Raw genomic sequence first — 22,733 nt, forward strand, 5'->3', positions numbered from 1 at the left:
TGTGGCAAGATTCACTTCTTGGCACCTACTTTACTTCCTATCAAGATTTGGGAACTTACCCGTAATCCCAGCACTTTGGGAGGCCGAGGTGGGCAGATCATTTGAGGTCAGGAGTTCAAGACCAGCCTGGCCAATATGGTGAAACCCTATCTCTACTGAAAATACAAAATTTAGCCGAGTGTAGTGGTGCACTCCTGCAATCCCAGCTACTTGGGAGTCTGAGACAGGAGAATCACTTGAACCCAGGAGGCGGAGGTTGCAGTGAGCAGAGATCGCGCCACTCCACTCCATCCTGGGTGACAGAGTGAGACTCTGTCTCGGAAAAAAATAAAAGGAAAAAAATAAATAAATCACATTCAAAACATTTGTTTCAAAGCTGGGTACGGTCATGTGCACCTGTAGTCCCAGCTGCTTTAGAGGCTGAGGTGGGAGGATCACTTGAGAGGAAAAAGAAACAGTGTGTTTTTTCTGCTGGTGAGAGGTTTCTTAGTATCATTCTCAGACCGGGATCTGGGCATCTGCTAGACAGGTTGGGCTGCCTGGAGGGACCCCCAAGACCCTGAAGGCATTAACATCCTCTGCTTGGCCTGGACATCTCCCCGCAGGGGTGAGGCGGAGTTGTACAAGAGGGCCCTTGTCGGTGCTGTGTGACGCAGCTGAGCCAATTCCCAACGGCTCCTTGTCCCCAGAGACTCTGGACTTGACCTGAGGGTGTTACTTATGGAGTTGGCCTTCCGCATTCCTGAGTATCTTCACAGGACACATGGACACCTGCCACTTCCTGTCCAGCACAGGGGCCTCATACTCATGGCTCCTGGGCTGTGGCTGTTGGCTCAGACTCCGTGGAGGCCTGTGATCCCTGCATCAGTGTTGCATTGAGTTTCACCCTAAGTTGTCACCTCCAGTGTTTTGGACTGTTCCGTGACATCTCCTAGCCCTTGGTGACAGTGGTTGTGGTCCTTCCTTAGGTGCCCACAGGGCCCCTGCAGAGGGAATGGAGAGGAAAATCTGCTGAGGCTCTGAGACCACACCTGGAGGTCTCTGGACCTGGCTGCTGGGAGGAGGCAGCTGGGCTCAGATGCACCTGAGGGAAGGCTGCCCTTGGCTGGCTGATCACAGCCACTCTGTCCTACCCATGTGGTCCCTGTCAGGGGCTTAAACACACAGCCTCCTCAACACTCAGGCAGTGATGAGTGAGCAGGGCCGTCAGTGCTGCCAGAGGCCCACTGGCCTTGCCAGCCACCCACTCCGAGCCACGTGGGCCCAGAAGAGAGTCCAGAGGACAAAGCCACAGATAGAAAGTGGCCGAGCACAGGGCCGGGCGCGGTGGCTCACGCCTGTAATCCCAGCACTTTGGCCGAGGCGGGCGGATCACAGGGTCAGGAGATCGAGGTCATCCTGGCTAACACGGTGAAACCCCATCTCTACTAAAAATACAAAAAAATTAGCCGGGCGTGGTGGCAGGATCCTGTAGTCCCAGCCACTCAGGAGGCTGAGGCAGGAGAATGGCATGAACCCGGGAGGCAGAGCTTGCAGTGAGCAGACATCACGCCACTGCACTCCAACCTGAGCGACAGAGCAAGACTCCGTCTCAAGTAAAACAAACAAAAAAAAGAAAGTGGCCGAGCACGCTTCCCCCAGAACAGTGGCTGTCAGCCAGGAGTGACTGTGGCCCCAGGGAATGTTTGGTTGTCACAGCTTAGGGTATGGTGCTATGTATAGGAGGTAGAGGCAGGGATGGGGTCCACAAGCCCCAATGCACAGGCAGCTCCCCAGACCTCCCAAGGTCAGCACTGCCACTGGAGGAGCCTGCCCTGAGGCCAGAGCTGAAGCCTCCTGGAGTCTTCCTGGAGGGGTGGCCAGGTCACAGCGTGTCCACTGAGGGTGAAGCCAGCTAGCAACAGAAAAATGTATTTCCAGATGACAGAAGTAGGATTTAAATGAAAGCTCGGTCAGTGGGGTCCTCCTACACACACCAGTGAAGAGCGGGGGCCTGCGGAAGTACAGGTGTAGACTGGAGAGCTGGACACAGGGACGGGGACCAGGATCAAGCCGCCCTGAGAGTGGCATGGGCCAGGGAGGTGATGAGAGAGGAGGGTGTGGGAGAGCCTGACTCGAGCTGGGCTCCAGGCCACAAGAGCAGGACACTGACTGGGAGCTTCCTGGGGGCTGCTTCTACTGGAAGTCCTCTGGGAAGCCAGTGAGACAGTCCCCAAGGCCCACAGAGGAGGAACAGAGCAGGGCCCACTTTAGGCACATGTGGAAGACAAGTCAGCAAGGGTAGGCTGGGCTGGTAGAGGGCACGGCAGGGAGACAGATGAGCGGGCATCACAGGTCCTCAAAGCAGAGATCCAAAGGCACCTGGAGCTCTCACCCAAGGGTGAGAATCCTGGTGCCTTTGTAGGAACAGTGTGGGGCAGGAGGCAGCGCTCGGTGGGCAGCATGCCAGCAGAAGAGACTTCTTTCCAGAGCCGGCTCAGCACATCGGGTCCATGCAGATGTGGGCACTGGGCGTCCTCAGGGGTCTCCCAAATGGAACTCAGAGGTGTGTGCTGCAGGCGATGGCAGGCATGCGGAGCTGGGATCGCCACAGGGTATCCCTGGAAAGCACAGGTCACAGTCAGTGGGTCATGGCCAACTCCAGGTGGAGTGGCCCTGGGCAAGTGACTACATCTGGGTCTCAGGTTCCTGGTCTCTGAAAGGGGTACTAATAGCCCCTGCCATCGAGGGAATCAGGTGATCCAGCGACTGCTGTGGAGCTAGAAAATAGAGAATGGCCACAGAAAGTGCAGGCTTCCTCAGGACTGGTCAGGTGCAGGTGTTATTTTGTCAATGATACTGTCTTAGACAAATACATTTGCAAGGATGAAAACAGCAGTTAGAGGTTTTTGAGCCACTTGAAAGAAAAGCACATTGCTGTTTCTAGAGCAGTAGCCGTACCCCTCCTAACTGCTCCCCTGGTGTCACACGCTTCATGGACCTGAGTGCTGCACCTCTGCAGCACCCCCGCAACCCCCAAACCCCCATCAGTGCCTTCCTCAGAGCAGCCTGTGCACACCCTCTGCCTTCGGGGCCAGAGTTCCTGTCTCCCAGGGCACCTGCGCCTCTGTGAGCCACCTGTCCCCTCTACCCCCGGAGGTGGTATCTGCGTTTCACCAGTGGGCAGCAGGGCATAGGGAATGGCTCAGCCATGGGTCCAGACTTGCACCACAGCGCAGGAAGGCCTTGGTGGAGCCTAGTGCCACTCCCTGCCCTCCGGCCCAGCTGCTACAGGCACAAGGCCTCTGCCTGCAGGATGCCCAAGCAAGCATTTGCCTTGGCTGCAGGATGCCATGCAGCATGCCGCAGAGTCGCGGGATGCTGAGCTGGCCCAGAAGTTGCTGCAGTGGTTCCTGGAGGAAGGCAAGAGGGAGTGCTTCGCAGCCTCTCTTTTCACCTGCTATGACCTGCTTCGCCCAGACATGGTGCTTGAGCTGGCTTGGAGGCACAACCTCGTGGACTTGGCCATGCCCTACTTCATCCAGGTGATGAGGGAGTACCTGAGCAAGGTAGGTGCCGGGCCGGCTGCAGCTCCTTGGCCCCTGTGTGGCACGACCCACCCCTGTCAGTGACTCTGGCCACAGGTCTTAAGGGTGGGCCCCTTTGAGGCCAACCCAGATTCCCCAGCCAGCCCTGGCTGCCTTCAGGAGTGGCTGCTTTCCATCATGCTCAAGTGGTTTTCTGCCCAACATTAAGCCCCTCCAGAAAATCATTATGGGGAGTGCCCACCGGCAGCAGCCCTCCTGCAGACTCCGGCTGGGCAGCTGTCCCAGTGTGCACACTGCTGGGAGCACAACAGGCATGCTCATCCCCAGCCCTGGACTTCATCAGGGTGACAGTGAGGTGGCTGGCAATCCCAGCTCCCTGAGGAGCTCCCAGTGGCATCTGGGGGTGCAGCTGTTAGCATACGGTTGGTGGCAGCTGGCTTTTGCTGAACACATAGTAGGAGTATTCACAGATGCACTGAATCCTTCTAACAGCTATAGGGAGGATGACTCTCTGCCTCATTGAAGTGACAGTACCTGATTGTAAAACTCTCCCTGGGTGTTGAAGTCCTAGGAATCCCTGCTGGGATCTAGCTTTAGCCACTGTCCAGAGACCTGTGTCAGCAGTGTCATCTGGTACAGTTTGTTGTTTCTAACACTGGAAAAGCCACTTCCAGTAGCATCTACTTGCCTATCTAACCTTCAAGCCAGATGGAGACCCTCAGAAGGCACTCATGCTGAAGCATCACTCAGTGGAGCAAGGGAAGGGAGGGGCCTCCCAGGTGAGTGGGAGGTAGGAAGGAAACAGGAAGGCCGGCTCATGCTGCCAGCTTTAGCCTGGAGGGCTGCCTGCCGCCTGCAGAGCCTCCAGGGGGCTTCCCAGCCCCTGATAAAGGCCATCCCAGAGGCCATTCAAGGCCATTGCCTTCCTGTAGGACAGTGTGACCCCATCCCATCTGCACAGCACGCCTGAGTGAGACTCCCTGATGACTCTCAAGGGGTGGGGAGGAAGGGACAGCCCTGGCCACGTGGCCTGAGATGCGTGGGCTGCCAGGGGACATGGACTGGTTGGATTGACAAGGGCCCTGTTTCCCCAACCACAGTGGATGGCAGCTCCCTACAGGCGGCATGTGTGGTATGTGGTTTGTGGTATGTAGTGTGTGGTGTGCAGTGTCTGGTGCGTGCCTGTGGAAGCTGCTGTCACCATGATGAGCGGGTTTTCCCATCCCTTGGGTGTCTTTCCTGAAAGTAGTCTGTTCTGAGAACCAGCACAAGGAAAGAAGAAAGTGCTTGAATCTCTTCCTGGCAGTAGAGGCCCGTGGGTTAGTGTCAGAGGAACTCAGGCTCACCAGGCCCTAGGGATGTCATTGCTGTGGGGGTCAAAGTGCTATTGTGGGGATCCCCCAGGACTTTGAGGCACACATTCCCTTTCTGTTGTGGATGATGGAGTTAGCCACTATCGCGTTGGTCCACACTGTGGCTGCACAGCCTTGGCCCAGGGTTCCCAGACTCCACTGGCCCTGGGAAGTGGTGGCTGCTGCAGCACCTTCTCTGCTGCCACCCACCTATTCCTGCTGGGGCAGATGAGGCGCCTGTCATGGGGAGAGTTCAAGGAGAGGAGGGGGCTGGCAAGGGGTTTCCCAGTCAGTGGCATGGGGGTGTGAGCTGATTGTCAGCTTGAGCTGGGGCCCAGCTGACTCCACACAGCAGTGCTGGCAGAATGAGGGCACGGACAAAAAGCACAGTCCCTTCCTGGTGGACAACTGGGTCTGGGGCCTCGTGGCTCATCTGGGAAGCTTGAGGACCATCCCTCTGAGACACCCCCAGCGCTTTCCCAGTGTAGGGAGGGTAGAGGCCTAGCTCAGCCCTCACCCTAGATGTCAGCAAGTGTGCCCCCTGCTTCCTCCTCATTTCTCAGCCCCCCAGACCCCAGCTCATGGGGGCACATTCTTATTTCTCTTTCTTACTCAGTGTGTTTGTGAGGGGATCCTAGCTGCATAGTTGCTGCCACCCCTCTAGTGCAGTGCTGCTGCTGCCTTGCTCTCTGACAGTGGGTGGGGTCGGTGCCCGGTGAAGCCTCAGGGAAGAATGAGGAGGCAGTTTGTCCTCAGTGCTTCTCAGGTGAAGTGTCTAGGTGCCAGGTGACTTGTCTCTCAGAGCCACATGATCTCTCTGCTGGTTTGGAGGGATGGGCAAACTAGACTGGCTGGAGTCAGAGCAGGCAGTGTTCCCTGCATATGGCCCCAGCCCTGCAGGTTGGTAAATGGCAGTGTCCCTGTATCCAGAGGAGGACTTGGCCCCCCATGAGCAGGCCACACCCACAGCCTGTAACAACTGACTGCCCCAGTGCCCACTGGGAAGCTCTGGGGGCCCCACCTGGCGCTCCGTCTCAGCCCAGCTACTGAGGCTTCACCTCTCCATGCCTTGCTGCACTCTAAAAGTGCATGGGGTGTGGGCTGAGCCACTCCACATCTGCCCATGTGCACCTCCTCCACTGTCATTCTCCTGGAGGCCCTGTGTCCTGACCTTCCACTCCACTTTCACCTAGAGGCTGGACTGCACTCTGTCAAGCGGGTGCTCACATGCTTTCGCCTCCTTGCAGGTGGACAAACTGGATGCCTTGGAGAGTCTGCGCAAGCAAGAGGAGCATGTGACGGAGCCTGCCCCTTTCAGGTGTGGTAGGTGGCACCTGTAGCCCCCAACCCCCTGGGGAGGGAGCAGGGAGGGAGGCAAAGTCCCACTGCCCTTTCCTGGCTGGGCTTTGGATGGGGATGGGAATAGATGGGTGGGGGCTGGAAGGATCCCAGTGGCTGCTGGGTGTGGAGAAGTGTACATCCAGGAATGTTGGCATGGCCACTGTCCTCCCTGCTGTAAGGGTGCCTGCCTTCTGATAGGGGTGCCTGCCTAGCTGTGAACTACTGCTGTGTCCTGCTGGGCCTGGCCCCTGGGCAGCAAGGCTGCTGCTGGTGTGTGCTGGGAGGGGCTTTGCACCTGAGAACCTGCCCAGGGCAGCCTGGCTGTCGAGCAGACTGGAGAGGCTGTGGGGTGCTTGGACACTGCAGGGCCAACACAGGCCTGAGGGTGTGGTGTGAGTGTGCAGCACGGCGGCGGGTCTCCAGCCTCCTGCTGAGTGTGTCCTTCCACCATTAATGCCATTCTGGTTTTTTTAGATTTTGATGGGCATGAATGAGACCCAGCTGATTGCACTAAGTAAGTGTCCCATTTGGAGACTAGCCAGGCCAGCTTCTCTGGCTGACCCCACACTCCTTGCCTCTGGGTGCCTGCTCTCTTGGTGCCTCAGCGTCTGGGTGGTAAGGGCTGGTCCTATAGACCCTGCTTCCTGAGCCCCCGGCTACTCAGGGGCAGCCAGGAGAGGACCCCCATGGGCAGGAAGAGCTCTGCTCATTGTGGGCTTCCCCCTCTGCAGGCCAGCAGCTGATGCTGACAGCAGGCCCTGCTGTGGGCCCAGCCCCTGCCAGCTTCCCCTATGGATATGCCTCTGCTTCCAACTTCGCCAGCCTCCAATGTACAACTTCTGCGTGTAGTGGGCGCTGTCACCACCCACCCTACCTGCAGAGTTACTAACTTCCCCAAGGAGCGTGTCACTCCAGCAGAACAGGGGACACATGGGAGGCAGGGACACCTGGACAATATTTATTTTTGCTGAAACCCAATGATGGCAACCTCCGAGCCATCCTAGAGCCTGGGGAGGCCAGGGTAGAGGCTGACGGCGCAAGCAAGACCAGCTTTAGCCGACAACAGGGACTGGACTGTGGGCCCTCCTGCTGGAGCCAGGCATTCCTCCTGGGCGCCCCCCACTGGCTGGAGCTGCCCCCTCCAGGCCAGTTTGAAGACTACATGAACACGTCTTGTTTGGAGGTACCGGACCTCATAACAGGACTGAGCCTCTTGGCAATCATAAATATTAAAGTCGGTTTATCCAGGCAAAGGTGCTCTACTTGGTGCTGGTGTGGGTAGGAGGGACAGGGGCCAGTTTCCTCGGCTCCGCAGTCCATTAAAGATTTGCTGGGTCCTCTTTGGGGGTGTGGGACCTCTGTTGCCCAGAGAAGCTGCCTAGGAGAATACAGCCGCTTGCATTTGTGGTCTTTCCTGACCTTGTTCGCTGAGCGCAGAAACTCTACATCCGGGAAAGGTGTGGGTGGGAACCGGCAGGTAAGGCCCGGCCCGTGGCCGCTGCGGGAGGGGGGCCCGGCGGCGTAGCCCCTTCTCACCGGCCACCCGCCTCCCGCCTCCCGCCTCCTGCCTCCAGGTTTGAAACGTTAGAGTTCCTCAGGGACTGGGCTAGCCCCACGTGTTTTCGGGGAGGGTGTGCCCCTGGCCTCCGGGATACCCGGGGATCCCGCCGCTCTCGGCAGTCGCGCAGACCCGAGGCCCGCTATCCCGCGGCGCGGCACACCGTGTACCTTGACCCACTGCTCGTGGCTAGGCCACGGCTCCGCCTCTCGCAGCCCCGCCCCCGACCCGCCCCGCCGCTCGCGGTCGCCCAGGGACTCGGCCTCGGCCATTGGCTGCGCTTTGGCCCCGCCCCTACGCCTGCCTCGGCGCGTCCCGCCCAGGCCTCAGTTTCCCGGCCCGCACGGGGCGGGCTGGGGGCGGGGCCCGGCTCGGACCACGCGGGGCGGGACCTGGAGCTGACGCGACCGCCCCGCCCCCGGGACCATAACCGGCCGTCGCCGCCACCGCGGACCGAGCGCGGAGTTCAGGAGGCTCGGACCCGAAGCCGCCACAGGGCGCCCCGCCTCCCGCCCGCCATGCCCGCGCCCCGCGCCCCGCGCGCTCTGGCGGCCGCCGCACCCGCGTCCGGGAAGGCCAAGCTGACGCACCCGGGGAAGGCAATCTTGGCAGGTGGGCCCCTCCGGGACGCGGACCCCTCTCCCGCCGCGCTTCCGGGTGGGCCCGGGACGCTGAGGCCCCGCCCCACTTCCGGGTTGGGCCGTGGGTTGGGGAGTCGTGGGGGCGCGGTCCTGGTCCCACCCGGCGCGCTGGGACTCGCCCGCCTGCCGCCTGTCACCCCTGCGCCTCGCCGGGACAACAGGGTGAGGGCATGGGGGCGTGGGGCCCCAGCCCAGGTTCCCCGCGGCACTGGCGCGGCGGCCGCGCGGGGCAAAGTCCGGGACAGGGGAGGGGCCCGAGCGCCAGCGGCCGGGCGGGGGTCTCAGGAGTCGGTTCCCGGTCCTTGCAGGCGGCCTGGCGGGTGGCATCGAGATCTGCATCACCTTCCCCACCGAGTACGTGAAGACGCAGCTGCAGCTGGACGAGCGCTCGCACCCGCCGCGGTACCGGGGCATCGGTGAGGACGGGGAGGCCGCGGCGCCGCGGGGGGCGGGTACCCAGGGCGGCGGCACCGAGGGCCGTGGGGTCCTGACCGCCCCCTCCCCCAGGGGACTGCGTGCGGCAGACGGTCCGCAGCCATGGCGTCCTGGGCCTGTACCGCGGCCTTAGCTCCCTGCTCTACGGCTCCATCCCCAAGGCGGCCGTCAGGTGAGGCCCGGCCCGGGGCTGCTGCGGGAGGGGGGCTCGGCCGCGGCAGCCCCTCTCACCCGCCTCCCGCCTCCAGGTTTGGAATGTTCGAGTTCCTCAGCAACCACATGCGGGATGCCCAGGGACGGCTGGACAGCACGCGTGGGCTGCTGTGCGGCCTGGGCGCTGGCGTGGCCGAGGCCGTGGTGGTCGTGTGCCCCATGGAGACCATCAAGGTGGGGAAGGTCCTGGCGAGGACCCCGGACACGCAGGGAGTACGGAGACGGGCGGCCCCGCTGGCCCAGTGCTCCCGGGGCAACCGGCAAGCTGGGGAGGGTCTCCTGGACTCCAGGGAAGGCCGGCGGGGTGACCGCGGGGCCCTGGGGCAGGGCGCCTGCCACGAAGGGCCACCCGTGGAGGCTGAGTCTGTGCTAAAGGCAGCCTTAAAGTCTTTAAAAAATACTTTTATAAAGCAGAAAACAAAATGACACGTTCACTGCCAAAACTGGAAAAGAGCAGCAAACATAAAGGGAGAGGCTGCTCACAGGGCTGCCCTGTGTCCCAGAGCATGGTCCGTGTGGGCTGCCCTGTGTTCCGGGGCATGGTCTGTGTGGGCGGCCCAGGGCCGCCTTGGCTGCACTGCTTCCTGGGGAAGAGCTGCAGCCCCAAGTTCCCTCCACCCTGGATGGGCCCTGGGCCTGTCAGCTAGCCAGGACCCACCCAGGTGGCAGCCGAGAACCTGCGTCTTTGCTTCTCTCTCTCAGGTGAAGTTCATCCACGACCAGACCTCTCCAAACCCCAAGTACAGAGGATTCTTCCACGGGGTTAGGGAGATTGTGCGGGAACAAGGTGAGCCACTCGACCTTCCTGATAGGGCTCAGGGACCTGGGCCAGGGTGGGAAGGGCCTGCACCTCCCGTCCTGCCTTGGGCTTTGTGCAACACCCACCCCACACACACACCAATTCCCAGCCGGGGCCTGAGAGGCTGCAGGGTAACCCCATGCCTGCCTTCCCCCAGGGCTGAAGGGGACTTACCAGGGCCTCACAGCTACCGTCCTGAAGCAGGGCTCGAACCAGGCCATCCGCTTCTTTGTCATGACCTCCCTGCGCAACTGGTACCGAGGTGTGTCTGCACCACAGGGCCCCGTCTCTGCACACAGCCAGCTCCTCTCCTCTCCTTGGGGCCACCCCTGGGCGGCGGGCACCCACCTTTTGAGGTGCTGATCCAGGCTCCTCCCAGCACCCTTTGACCACACGTCACCCCTCCTATATCCAGGGGACAACCCCAACAAGCCCATGAACCCTCTGATCACTGGGGTCTTCGGAGCTATTGCAGGCGCAGCCAGTGTCTTTGGAAACACTCCTCTGGATGTGATTAAGACCCGGATGCAGGTCGGGGGGCCGGGAAGGGGAGGGGAAGGGGGGACCGGGCCAGAGCTAGCTGCTGAGTCCCTGCCTGCTGGTGTCCCCCGCAGGGCCTGGAGGCGCACAAATACCGGAACACGTGGGACTGCGGCTTGCAGATCCTGAGGAAGGAGGGGCTCAAGGCGTGAGTGGGGGAGGGGCAGGGCTATTGTCCCCACCTCAGACCTTTCCCGGCCTACCTGGCCTGCCCAGCCATCTCCTTCAGGCCTCTGTGCCTCTCACTTCAGTATCTGGGGATTGCCCTGTGCAGGGACACTGTGCTGACCTGCCTTCCTCTCCCCACCCCTTCTTTCACCCAGATTCTACAAGGGCACTGTCCCCCGCCTGGGCCGGGTCTGCCTGGATGTGGCCATAGTGTTTATCATCTATGATGAAGTGGTGAAGCTGCTCAACAAAGTGTGGAAGACGGACTAAGCCTAGAGAGGCCGCAAGGGGACCGCCCCAGGCACCTCCAGAGTGCCCTGCTACCTTTGTCTCCCGTGATTCCAGTGCAGTAGTGCCAAAAGGCCCCTTCCCATATCCCTCGAGCTCTGTAACCTGGTCTGTGCATTGTGGCTGTCAAATCCATGTGTCACCCCTGTGGTCTGTGTGTGACACCACCAGTGTCCCAGTGTCTGGCCCAGCCATGGCTGGGTGTGCATCTGGCCTATGACCCTGTACCCACTTGTCCACGTGCTTACTGTGAGTCCTGTGCCTGTGTTTCATGTTCTGTGTCATGTGACCCTGTGCCCCGCCTCCCGGGGTGCCCGTGTGGCCTGGGTCCTCGGCCCTGTAGCCCTGGCCCGGTCCCAGTCCGGTGCCTTCCACCCTGCCCTGGCCTACCACAGCTGCCTCCGGGCCTCGGCCTGGCTTCACCGCATTCCAGGGGCTGCAGCCCCCTGCTTCTCCCGCCATTGGCCTTAACTGGCCCTCGGGCCCTCCCTCCGCCCGGGACAGGGTGGCATCCACCACTCTCAGGACCACCCTGCCAAGGCAGAATAAACCGGATCCTGTTGCAGCCTCCTGTCCTGTGTTCGTCCCTGTATGGACCCATCTGTGCATGGGCACTGGTGGCTGTGCCTCTGCAGGGGACCAGGCCACCCCCATCTGAGGACACTGCAGTAGGGGGACAGGGAAAGCCTAGTGTCCACCCAGGGCAGAGCAGCTGTGGCCACAGTGTTGCCTCCCTGAGAAGCCCAGCGCCAGGCCAAGAAGGATCTGGGCTGCACCCTGGCCTTACCTGTGGCCTGTGGGCAAGATCCTGTGGCATGGGTAAAAGGGTGTGTTGACAGGCCCTCGGGGTGGCCTGGCAGAGAGTGTTGAGAGCAGGGGGCTGGGCCCAGGAGATGGAGCCCCCAGGATGACTGCCTGCCGCTCACCCAGGGGGAAGCTTAGGGAAGGGTTGGGTTGCCCAGGGCCCCTCTGGGCCATGCCCAGCTCCTTAGTGAGTGAAATGGGCTGCTCGTGGGGAGGAGGAGATGGGGGCATTTTGAGGCCTCTGAACTGCAGGTGCGGGTGGGTGTCTGGCATCTGCTACCCAAAGGCTCTGGGCAGGGGCCCTTCCTTGTTCCTTCACCTGGGCTGGGAGGCAGCTGCCCTGGGGCAGCAGGAGGTGGGGGCTGCCTGGCCAGGGTTCTCTGGGCACCTCATGCCACAGCCACGAGCCTCAGGGAAAGGTGTCCCTCTGGCTGGAGGCCAGAGCTCTGAACTGGCATGTCCCCATGGGGCCAAGCCCCTCTTTCCACAGCCTATGAGCCACGTGGAGGTCGCTCAGGCAGGATGGGATTACTCAGTACCCCTGGCTGTGCAGAGAAGCCAGCTTCCTGTCCAAGTGCCTCCGTGGGGGAAGAGTCATGCAAGTGTTTAGCTCAGACTGGAGAATAAGCTTTTGCCAGCCAGGAACTCCATGTGAACAGGTCCGGTCCCTGGGGAGACTGCCCTGTCCTAGTGACCTCACACAGCACCAGATCCCTGGAATCCCGGGAATGTGCAGCTGGGGAGGAGTCTGGGGTGCAAAGGGCCCGAAGTGGATCAGAGAGCTAAGCATGGGCTTGGGGGTACAAAGGGAGCACGGGGTTTTGAAGCCTCCTTCAGGAGAGCCGCTGGGCTGGGGAGGGCTGGGGGTGGCTCAGCACTCAACCCGTGCTGTGATGGGATGGCCATGCACTCTCTATCCTCATGGCAGACTTCCCAATCTGTTGCCACAGAGGAGAAAGGGCCCAGGTAACAGAGCCTCCCCTCCTGCCCCTGTGCACTAGGGCATGCAAGTGCCACCACGAGAACCCCACGCCAAGATGCTTCCTGTCCCTGGAGCTCAGGCCACTGGTTCTGCACCTCTGAAGCTTTGCTGTGGGGTGGCAAGCAGGCAGTGGGCCACACTGGGCCACAGTGCCAGCCATGAAACCTGGAGGAGCACTCAGCTCTCTGGGGCCTGCCCTCCAGGCCTCAGCATCCACTTGCTATACTCCCTGCCAGTGCTCAGAACCATGCTTAGCGTGGAGCAAGCCCTCACCCATGGCAGCTTTTTTCTTGGGGTTGCAGGAGGTTGTTTACAGTCTCCCCAGGTTCCAGGCAGTTCTGGGAGCAGCCAAGCCCTCGCGGCTGCGTGGAGGGGACCCCCACCCCCACATACTGACCTCCAGAGATGCCAGCCACTCACTGCACACCTGCACCAAATCCTGTCCCTGTCCCTCTCCACAGGAAGGGGCCGAGGCTGCACTAGCTGAGAGCAGGGTCTAGGATGGCATGTGTCTCCACCCTCCCTGGACCCCTGCCATCCTCAGGGTCACTTTGAATCACAGGGCAGACATCAGGTAGCCCAGCCAGAAATGTTGAATGAGCTGGGTCTGAGTCCCTTGAGGCCACGAGCATGGAGGAGCCACCTACTGTGGTAGATAGAAACCACACTCTAGGCTGCTTCACACATTCCCTCAAGAAGGAAGCAGCCTCCAGTCTTGGAGCTGAGACCCAAGGGGAAAGGTGTCTGTGCTGGAAATAGCTGCAGGCTAAAGAGGCAGGCAGGGGCCTGGAGGGAGCCAAGTTGCATTTAACCAGACTGCAGAGAGGAGGCCCACAGCAGGGAGTAGCACAGACTAAGAACACTGGGGCGCACCTGCCCTTAGGGGCAGAGGGGCAGAGACACGTGGATGGGTCTCCAAGCTAGTCTGCAGGCAGAAGGGTCTTGATTTCTAGCCTGGTGCTCCACGTCTCCCCACTAACCAGGATGCTTGGCCAGTGCTGGGGAGAGCCCCAGGAGGTGGCTAAGTGCACATCGGAGGAGTGGACGGAGACTCCAGGTCACCATGTCCTGCTCCAGCCAGAGCCACGGTGACCAGTTAAAGTCACAGTCTGGAATCTGAACCTTATGGACTGTGCCCAGGAGAGACAATGGCCTCAGAGAAAAAGAAAAGGGAGCAGGTGAGGTGGTGACCACACCTAGGGCAGGGCTTGGCTAACCTCCAGACTTGTCCTCACCGCTGTGGGACTGAGGCCTCCAGGCAGCTACCCCACCCCATCTTCCCGCTCCCCAGATTCCTTGACATTCCCCTCACACACTGCTGCGTGCCACGTCCCCCAGACCGGGTTTTCTGTCCCTATGTAGGTGATGAACGGCAGTCAGAGCTTACTATTCGAAAACGCCAATGACTCCTGTCGGTGGGTCTGTCTCCTCTAAGCCAACAAAGAGAATGCTGGTTTGGGGATTGTGTCCATCTCAGCACTCACAACAAACACTATCTTGGTCGAGGATGCAAGAGTAGTATTTTCCTCACTTTTTATTTCCTCTGTGTTTTCACAGATTCCCTGCACAGGGTCTTAGGTAAGGGGCACAGAACCAGGGGCCACCTCAAAACCTGGGAACATGGACTGAACACAGACAAACGGGACAGGGGCAGAGGTGATGCAGGGACAGTGGAGAACTGAAAGGACAGTCTGAAAGGGGTGACGGGAGGACCACAGAGAACACTGAGGATCACGGATAAACATGACAAGGCCACCATGGGTGACCCATGGGAAACATGGTGGCCCTGTAGTTCCTCTCCACCCATTCCTACCTGACAAATATCCCTGAGAGCAGCCTCCCTTCTGCTCAGGTTGGGCCAGACCCTGACCCCTGACCCTCCCCAACATGGCCCTTGTTACACTGTTGTCACATTTGTCCCCTCTGCCAAATCACATCCATCCACCACCCATCACCCACTTAATTCTCCATTGAGCAGGCCTGACCTGGAAGCCATGACCTGGGAAACTACACTTAGCCACAGGAGTGTCATCTCCTGAAGTGACCTCAAGGGATGCACCATCTCATCCCTCTGCCTCCCAGCTCTGCTCAAATCCCTGCCGTGGCCGGTGGCTCACTAGCTCCAAGCAGCCCAAGCTCTGTCTCACAAGCGCGGCTCTTGGGGCCCGGGGCACGTTCCATGCGCTGGGGGCTGGGGCAGCCGATGCTCGCGGCCATCCTGCTAGTCGCCCCGAGGCAGCCCTATGCAGGCCCCTGCCGCCGCTGCCGATGGCCCTGGCCTCCTCCTCTCGGGGCCCGGGAGACTCGCCTGGGGTTGTAATGGAAGAAGGTAAATAAAATGCCAGCGATCGTGATCCGGGGGCTCATCCTGCGGGCCGGCCCAGGTCACGGGAGAGGCGCTGTGCCCGCCAGGGCCAGGAGGGTCGCCTGCGCTGAGGGGCGGGGACCACGGCCGCAGACCACCCGGGCCCCGCTCAGTACCCGGCCATAGGGGTACTACGTGCTTTCCCCAGGAAGCACAACGAGAAGCTTCCTGGGGACCATTTCCGAAAAAGGAATGGACTTCTTCAGCCTCGGGGACCGACCATCCAGGCAGGGAGGGCCGCCGAGTCGGATCGCGTTCCCGGAGCCCACATGCTGTGGGGGCGACCACGCTTGCGCTCGGAAGTTGGGGCGGCGCGCGCTGATGGCGTCACGAGGGCGCGTCCAGTCGTCTGGGGCGGTGCACGCGCTCTCCCGGTGCTGCTGGGGCTGGAGCCGCGCTCCTCAGACCCTGGCTGCCTTTGCCGCCTGCACCGCCGCTGACTCGACCCCTCGTCCGAGATTGATTGGGCTGCCTGGAGGCCCCTCGCGGTCACTGCCACCAGCCCCTGATCTTCGGGTTTCATCGCGCGTCCCCGTCCTTGCCTGCAGCCCCTGGATTCTCGCCGGCCCAGCCATATCGTCCACCCTCCCCGAGCCTCTGGCGGCGCCTCCCGGGACCAGCGGGGGCCCACGCTGGAGGCTGCCTGGGCCATCCTGACGCACCAGCCTGAGGGGACATTCCCTGGCCTCCACCCCCTCCTTTCCCCTGCCTAGAGCTGGCCTGCGTGTCCCAGAACTGGGCTTCTCCCGCCTCACCTGCTCCCCACCGCACCCCAGATCGCTGCGGGCGCGGCTTCCTAGCCCTGGAGCGCTCTTCCTCTCCCTCCGCATTTTCCCTGTAATTCACACTGCCCTTCAGGCCCTGCCTGGCCCATGTGCATGTGGGGTGCCTGTTTCCCTTTCCCGAAGGGCGCCCTCCCATCCGGTTGTCTAACTGTGTCCCCAGACCCAAGCCCCCAGAGGGCAGAGCCTGGGTCTGTGGCTCACGCCTGTGTCCCCTCCACAGGGCCTGGATGGGAGAATCGTTGGTCACTGCTGAAGGAAGAAAGGGAGGAAGGGAAATGAGAGGGAAGGAAAGACAAATGTACTTATGACTGCGTCTTTTCCTCCACTTGGGACTTCTTGTTCCAATGTCCCTAGTCTCAGCCATGGGAAAGAAGATGGGGACCCAGAGCACTCCACTAGCCTCTCCTCTGCTACGGCCCACCCCATCCTGCCTGTCTGGTCAGCTCCAGTCCAGCCACTTGTTGCTGCCTGTAGGCTCATGTAAGGCACAGTGACCTTGCCACGTCTCCATGGAGGAGGAGGCAGGTGTAGGCACACCCCTCTGAGCCACCTACTCTGGGGGCCTGCTGGCAGGAAGAGGAGAAGGAGTCAGGGTTGAGGTTGTGTCCCCACAGAAGATAGCAGTGAGCACAGGCCACACATGACACTGGCACATCCTGGTTGGGCCTTTCCTTAGCCAGCTCCATTCCTCAGATAGGAAAACCCAGAGAGAGACAAAGGACCTACCTGAGACCTGTAGAGGTCCAGTCCCTCCCTCTGCCGCCTAGTGAGAGAGGACTGAAGATGAAGAGTGAGGATGAATTGAGAGCAGGTGGTGTCACATCTGCCCTGTCAGTGAGTTGGTCAACAGCGGCCTTCAGGGGTCTATACCTGGACAGGGACCCCAAAGGGAAGATGGAGGGTCTGCAAGGGGGCTGCTAGCTGCTGTCAGCATCCACCCAGTCTGCAGGCTGCCCCTGACCCTGCTTGATGGGGACAGATGTGTCATGCATGTTGCCGTGCAACCCAAGCTCAGTGTGTGGGTGGCACCCAGGGCTGCACTGGCTATCAGGGTCCACAAGTGCTGTGGGTCGGGAGGGGACAGGAGCATCCTTCTCTGAGTTCCCTGATCACCCAGGAAGGCTGGCAGGGGCAGGGGGTCCACTCATCCAGACCCGTTGGCCAGCCCACCAAGGTGTGCATCTCCCTTTTGGCTCCAGGGCCCGCCTTGGCCAGGTGACAGCTGGGGAAACATACCAGCTCGTAGCTCAGGACTGCCGGGTGGCAAGGCCCTGTGGTCGCTGGGAGCCAGGCTTCTTCAGTCCCGCGCGTTCGCTGCTGACAATTGAGCGACCAAAGCAGATTAACTTGGGTGTTAATCCCCCCCTAATGGCTTCAGAATCCCCGGCTCCAGGAGCTAAGCCGGCCTTTCTCCGAGCGCGGCCGAGCCCTCCGCGGCTTCAGCCCCGCAGCGGCGCCGATGCTATCTCTGCCTGCCCGGCCGCGGTACCGCGCTAATCCCCGGCGCTCCTTTCTTCCCCGGCCCGCCCGAGATCGGCCGATTGGGGTTTGATTATGGACGCTATCGAGGGCCCCTTTGTGCGACCGGCCCTAAATCCCCTAATTCCGCGATAAAGGAGGCAGCGGGCGTTTGTGGCTGAGAAAGGAACCGAGATGAAAGAAAGCAATCAGGGGATCCGGACGGCCGCGCCCTCCAGGCGGGGTGGCCTCGACCCAGCGGGGGGCGGCCTGGGCCCGGGCTTCCTCCACCCCAACCAGCCCTGAGCGGGGCCAGCGCCCCCTCCCCACCTCCCTGGCTGTCCCTCCCCACTGTTCCGGCTGCCACTTGGCTCGGGAACCCCCTGGGCTCACATGCTGAGGGACCACCCCCCAACCTCAGCCTCACTTTTGCACGTGCGGGATCTAAGGGACCTAACCCCCAGCTCCCTGGGCCCTAGCTGCTCCTGCGTCTCGGTCCTGACTGTCCAAATCCAGTGGTCTGTCCGTGCCCACCCAAACCTCCATTCCTCTGTGGCCTCTAATTCTCCCCCAGCCCCTCCAGATCTCTGCCGCCTTCATCTGCCTCAGCTTCATCCAGTCCTGGAAACAGTCAGGTCTGTTCTTTAGTCAGGGAAAGAAATGGTGGCAGCCGGGAGCACTGGGATTGTCTAGAGAGGTGCAGGTGGAGACAGCAGGGAAGGCCCCTTTGCAGAGGTGCCAGGAGCCCCAGGTTAGGGCGTCAAGAAGCCAGGGTGGATGTGAGCTCCATGCATTGGGGTAGCTGACCAGGAGCCTGGGCAGCTGAGAGTGAGGAGGGAGGGGACAGATGGGAGAGGTGGCAGAGTCCAGGGCTTCCAGGGACTGAGGACCACTCACTCCGGGCATCTGAAGTGAGGGTGCCATGATCGGACTTGTGTTTGTGGCGAGCATTGACGCCTCTCTGGGGGAGGCTCACTTTGGGGAGGAGGACAGGAGAGAAAAGTGGCTGGGAGTGGGTTCAAAAGCCAGCCACTGTGGGGGTGCAGGTGGCAGACATCTACAACTGGTGCCAAGGTGGAGGCAGTGCAGAGGGACAGGCGTGGGCAATACCAGATGGGGCTGGAGGTGGACGATGAGATCCGAGGTGGGAGTGGGGAGTGCTAAGCATCGCCCACCAGCTGAGCCTTGAGCGGCTCTAGAGGCAAGTGAGCGCTGCACAGGAGAGTGAGTGGGGCATTTACCTGGACAGACAGGCATGTGTTTACCAAGGTGCACAGGAGTCGAGGTGTGTGTTTACCCGGGTGAGTAGGTGGGGCCGCGGGCCATTTACTGGGAAGACAAGGGGATGAGTGTGCATAGATGGCTCTGTTCAGATCCCCTTTAGGGGTCAGCCTCCTGGTCCCCAGCTGCTGACTGTTGCCTCCTGGTGGCTCATGGCCGCCTTGGTCTTGGAGAATTGCCTGGGGAATGAGAGCCACCCACACAGCAGCCCTCCAGACCCAGAGGCAGAACCCTGACAATGGCTGATACCTGGGCATCCCTGCTTTGCCGAAAGGTGGTTCAGATCTGTGAAGTTCTCAGTGTCTGCCCCAGCGCTTCCATGTGGAATGATGGAAACTGACCTGTAACAGAGACAACTTTCTGCTCAGCAGTCTCCACTCCACCACCCAGCCCTGTCCTAATTCCACGGTGACCAGGCGTCTCAGTTTTCCCAAGACCGAGGAATTTCCCCGAAAGCAGGGCTTTCAGCACCAAAACCTGCGAAAGTCCCAGGCAAACCAGGATGGTGAGTCCCTCTAGGTTTCTGTTGTGTCTCCCAAAGAGATGCCAAAGTCCTAGCTCATCCTACCTGTGAATGTGAACTTATTTAGAAATAAGGTCTTTGCAGATGTAATTACATTTAAAATAACTAGCTGGGCATGTTGGTGCACATCTGTGGTGCCAGCTACTTTGGAGGCTGAGGTGAGAAGATTGCTTGAGCCCAGAAGGTTGAGGCTGCACTGAGCTGTGACCACATCACTGCACTTCAGCCTGGCCAAGAGAGCAAGACCTGCCTCTAAACAAGACAACAACAACAACAACAACAAGGACCATGGAAATGACGATGAAGTCATACCGGAGTAGGGTGGGTCCTTAACCCAGTAAGACTGATGAAGTCCTCAGAAGAGAAGAGCTACATACAGGAGAAGGCCATGTGACGACCAAGGTGGAGATGGGAGGGGGCATTTGTGAGCCAAGGAATGCCCAGTGGGTCCAGCAAGGCCAGATGCTGGGAGAAGGGCATGGGGTAGACTGTCCCCTGGAGCCTTCTGAGAGCATGACCCTGCTGACACCCTGATCTGGGTTCCTGACCTCTGGAAGTATGAACAAGTAAGCTCCTGTTGGAAACCGTCCAGGGCTCAGCACCACCGGAAGGCAGCACAGACTTCCTCACTGTCCTGAGCACACGCTCAGCAACAGCCCGAGAACAAGAATCCTCGCTTCAGGCTTTGCTTCTAGGGAACCTGACCTCAACAGTGGGTGTCTGGTGGGTGGCCCTGGGAAGCCCACCTGAAGGACGGCACTCTGAAATTGGCTCCTGCGCTGGCTGGGTGGCAACGAGGAGCCGTCACTCTTCTTGTGTTTCCAGCATTTTGTGGTGTTCCATCCTTGTAGATGCCAAGGTGGCAGGTGGAGAACTGACGGCCCCCGGCCTGGGTCGCGGTGTGACAGTAAGAACTGTCACCAGGGGGAACTGGGATGGGAGACATTGGGAGGCAGTGTCACTGGTGCAGTGCCCTGGGCACCTCAGAGGTGGGGAGGAACTCCAAGAGCCATGGGACTGACAGGCTGTTGCTAAGCACTGTTGATTCCTTGAGGAGAGAACATGACAGATCCAGACACACCGATCAACAGCATGAAGCAGAGTGCCCCGCATCAGAGCCCAGCTGGCACACGCAGAGACTGGCCGGCGGGTGGACAGAAATGAAGATGAGGCCCCGGGGGTTAGTGGAGCACAGCAGAACGCCAGGCGAGGCGGGGGATCTCAACTTAAACAAGGCTCTCGCAGCAAAGTGACAGCCCTGATAGTGAAGGGGTGGGATGCTGATGTGTGGGGCGGTGTATCTGAGTGGATGGCCTTGCGCACTTAGGTTTTTGATTTTGAGAGTTTTTTTTTTTTTTTTTTTTGAGATGGAGTTTTGCTCTCATTGCCCAGGCTACACTGCAGTGGGGCAATCTAGGCTCACTGCAACCTCTGCCTTCTGGTTTCAAGCAATTCTCCTGCCTCAGCCTCCCAAGTAGCTGGGATTACAGGCACCCGCCACCATGCCCAGCTAATTTTTTTGTATTTTTAGTAGAGATGGGGTTTCACCATGCTGGTCAGGCTGGTCTCGAACTGCTGACCTCGTGATCTACCCACCTCGGTCTCCCAAAGTGCTGAGATTACAGGCGTGAGCCACTGCACCCGGCCTTGAGGGGCTTATTTGACATGGAGTCTTGCTCTGGTGCCCAGGCAGGAGTGCAATGGCGTGATTGTAGCTCACTGCAGCCTCCAACTCCCAGGCTCAAGTGATCGTCCCACCTCAGCCTCTCAAGTAGTTGGGACTCCAGGTGTGCACCATCATGCCCTGCTAATTTTAAAAAAATATTTTTTAGAGACAAGGTCTCACTATGTTGCCTAGGCTGGTTTCAAACTCCTGGCCTCAAGTGATCCTCCAGCCTCAGCCTCCCAAAATGCTGGGATTATAGGCATGAGCCACCACGCCAAGCCCTTTATACCTTTGATATATTTTTCTTGTTTTATTGCACTGACTAAAACTTCCAGGACAACGCTGAATAGAAGTGTTATGGATATCCTTACTTTACTCTTGATTTTAGGGAGAAAATAACCAATGTTTTGCCAGAAAGTATGATATTAACAGTAGGTTAGATTATTAATAAAGTTGTTCATTACATTCCCTTATTATTCTTTTAAATTCTGCAGAATCTATAGTTATATCCCTTCCCTCAGTCCTGATATTAGTAATTTGTGTTCCTTTTTTCTGATTCAGTTTAGTTTATTAATTTTGTTTGTCTTTGGCTTCATTATTTTCTCTATTTTTGCCTTTTTTTTTTTTTTGAGACGGAGTCTCGCTCTGTCGCCCAGGCTGGGGTGCAGTGGCGCGATCTCGGCTCACTGCCAGCTCTGCCTCCCAGGTTCACGCCATTCTCCTGCCTCAGCCTCCCAAGTAGCTGGGACTACAGGTGGCCGCCACCAGGCCTGGCTAATTTTTTGTATTTTTTAGTAGAGACAGGGTTTCACCGTGTTAGCCAGGATGGTCTCGATCTCCTGACCTTGTGATTCGCCCACCTCAGCCTCCCAAAGTGCTGGGATTACAGGCGTGAGCCACCGCACCCGGCCTATTTTTGCCTTTTTATATATTATTGACTCTATACAAAAAAAATCTTCTTTTACTTGCTTTTTTTTTTTTTTTTTTTTTTTTGAGATGGAGTCTCACTCTGTCACCCAGGCTGGAGTGCAGTGGCACGATCATGGCTCAATGCAGTCTTGACCTCCCCAGGCTCTGGTGGTCCTCCCACCTCAGCTTCCTGAGTAGCTGGGACTCCAGGTGTGCACCACTACTCCTGGCTAATTTTTTGTAGATACGGGGGTCTCTCTATGTTGCCCAGGCTGGTCTCTAACTCCTGGTTCTTATGGGAAGTAACTTAAGGGAAGTAACTGCCCTTCCCTGAACTCCCAGCCCCCGGCGAGTGGGGCTTAAGGCTGAATAACACTGCACTGCATGTGCAGACTACATTTTGTTTATCCACTTATCCCTCCGGGGTCCTTGGGTTGTTTCTGCCCTCTGACTCTGTGAATAGCGCTGCTGTGAACATGGGTGTAAAGCGCTTGCTTCAGTTCCTGCATTCAGCCCTTCTGGGTATATACTGAGGAGAGGAATTGCTGGGGTGCATGGTAACTCTATGTTTAGGGTTTTGAGGATCCACCCAACTTTTCCACTCCCACCACGTTCCACATATAGTAATCTGTGTTCCTTTTTTCTGATTCAGTTTTGTTTATTAATTTTGTTTATCTTTGGCTTCATTATTTTCTCTATTTTTGCCTTTTTTTTTTTTGAGACGGAGTCTCGCTCTGTCGCCCACGCTGGAGTGCAGTGTCGCGATCTCAGCTCACTGCCAGCTCCGCCTCCCAGGTTCACGCCATTCTCCTGCCTTATGGGAACCTGGTGGGAATGTAAGATGCAGCTGTGGAAAAGTTCAGTGGATCCTCGAAACCCTAAACATAGAGTTACCATGCACCCCAGCAATTCCTCTCCTCAGTATATACCCAGAAGGGCTGAATGCAGGAACTGAAGCAAGCGCTTTACACCCATGTTCACAGCAGCGCTATTCACAGGAGTCAGAGGGCAAAAACAACCCAAGGACCCCGGAGGGAGAAGTGGATAAACAAAATGTAGTCTGCACATGCAGTGCAGTGTTATTCAGCCGTAAGCCCC

At 59.1% G+C, this 22,733-nt stretch overlaps 2 protein-coding genes across 6 annotated transcripts in view; both read left to right on the top strand.

Moving 5' to 3' along the window:
- CLTCL1 (clathrin heavy chain like 1) overlaps positions 1 to 7,473 on the top strand; it is a 111,959-nt gene extending 104,486 nt beyond the window's left edge. For all 3 annotated transcript variants that reach the window (XM_030815870.1, XM_030815871.1, XM_030815872.1), the window contains 4 exons: positions 3,327 to 3,548; positions 6,127 to 6,202; positions 6,695 to 6,734; positions 6,952 to 7,473. In XM_030815870.1, the coding sequence (XP_030671730.1) occupies positions 3,327 to 3,548; positions 6,127 to 6,202; positions 6,695 to 6,714 (318 nt within the window). In that variant the 3' untranslated portion in view covers positions 6,715 to 6,734; positions 6,952 to 7,473. The remainder of the gene's footprint in view (positions 1 to 3,326; positions 3,549 to 6,126; positions 6,203 to 6,694; positions 6,735 to 6,951) is intronic.
- Positions 7,474 to 8,112: 639 nt separating this feature from the next.
- Positions 8,113 to 11,427, top strand: SLC25A1 (solute carrier family 25 member 1). Of its 3 annotated transcripts, XM_030815875.1 has the most exons (9): positions 8,113 to 8,390; positions 8,728 to 8,835; positions 8,927 to 9,026; positions 9,103 to 9,241; positions 9,770 to 9,854; positions 10,024 to 10,128; positions 10,282 to 10,397; positions 10,481 to 10,554; positions 10,730 to 11,427. In XM_030815875.1, exons 1-9 carry the CDS (start codon positions 8,297 to 8,299, stop codon positions 10,842 to 10,844), a joined length of 936 nt encoding a protein of 311 aa, XP_030671735.1. In that variant the 5' UTR covers positions 8,113 to 8,296; the 3' UTR covers positions 10,845 to 11,427. The 3 variants fall into 3 exon arrangements, with proteins under 3 accessions (XP_030671735.1, XP_030671736.1, XP_030671737.1); XM_030815876.1 differs by lacking the exon at positions 10,282 to 10,397; XM_030815877.1 differs by lacking the exons at positions 8,113 to 8,390; positions 8,927 to 9,026 and having other exon boundaries at positions 8,754 to 8,835.
- Positions 11,428 to 22,733: the final 11,306 nt, after the last annotated feature.

The sequence above is a fragment of the Nomascus leucogenys genome, chromosome 7b (genome assembly GCF_006542625.1).
Source record: "Nomascus leucogenys isolate Asia chromosome 7b, Asia_NLE_v1, whole genome shotgun sequence".
Lineage (NCBI taxonomy): Eukaryota > Metazoa > Chordata > Mammalia > Primates > Hylobatidae > Nomascus > Nomascus leucogenys.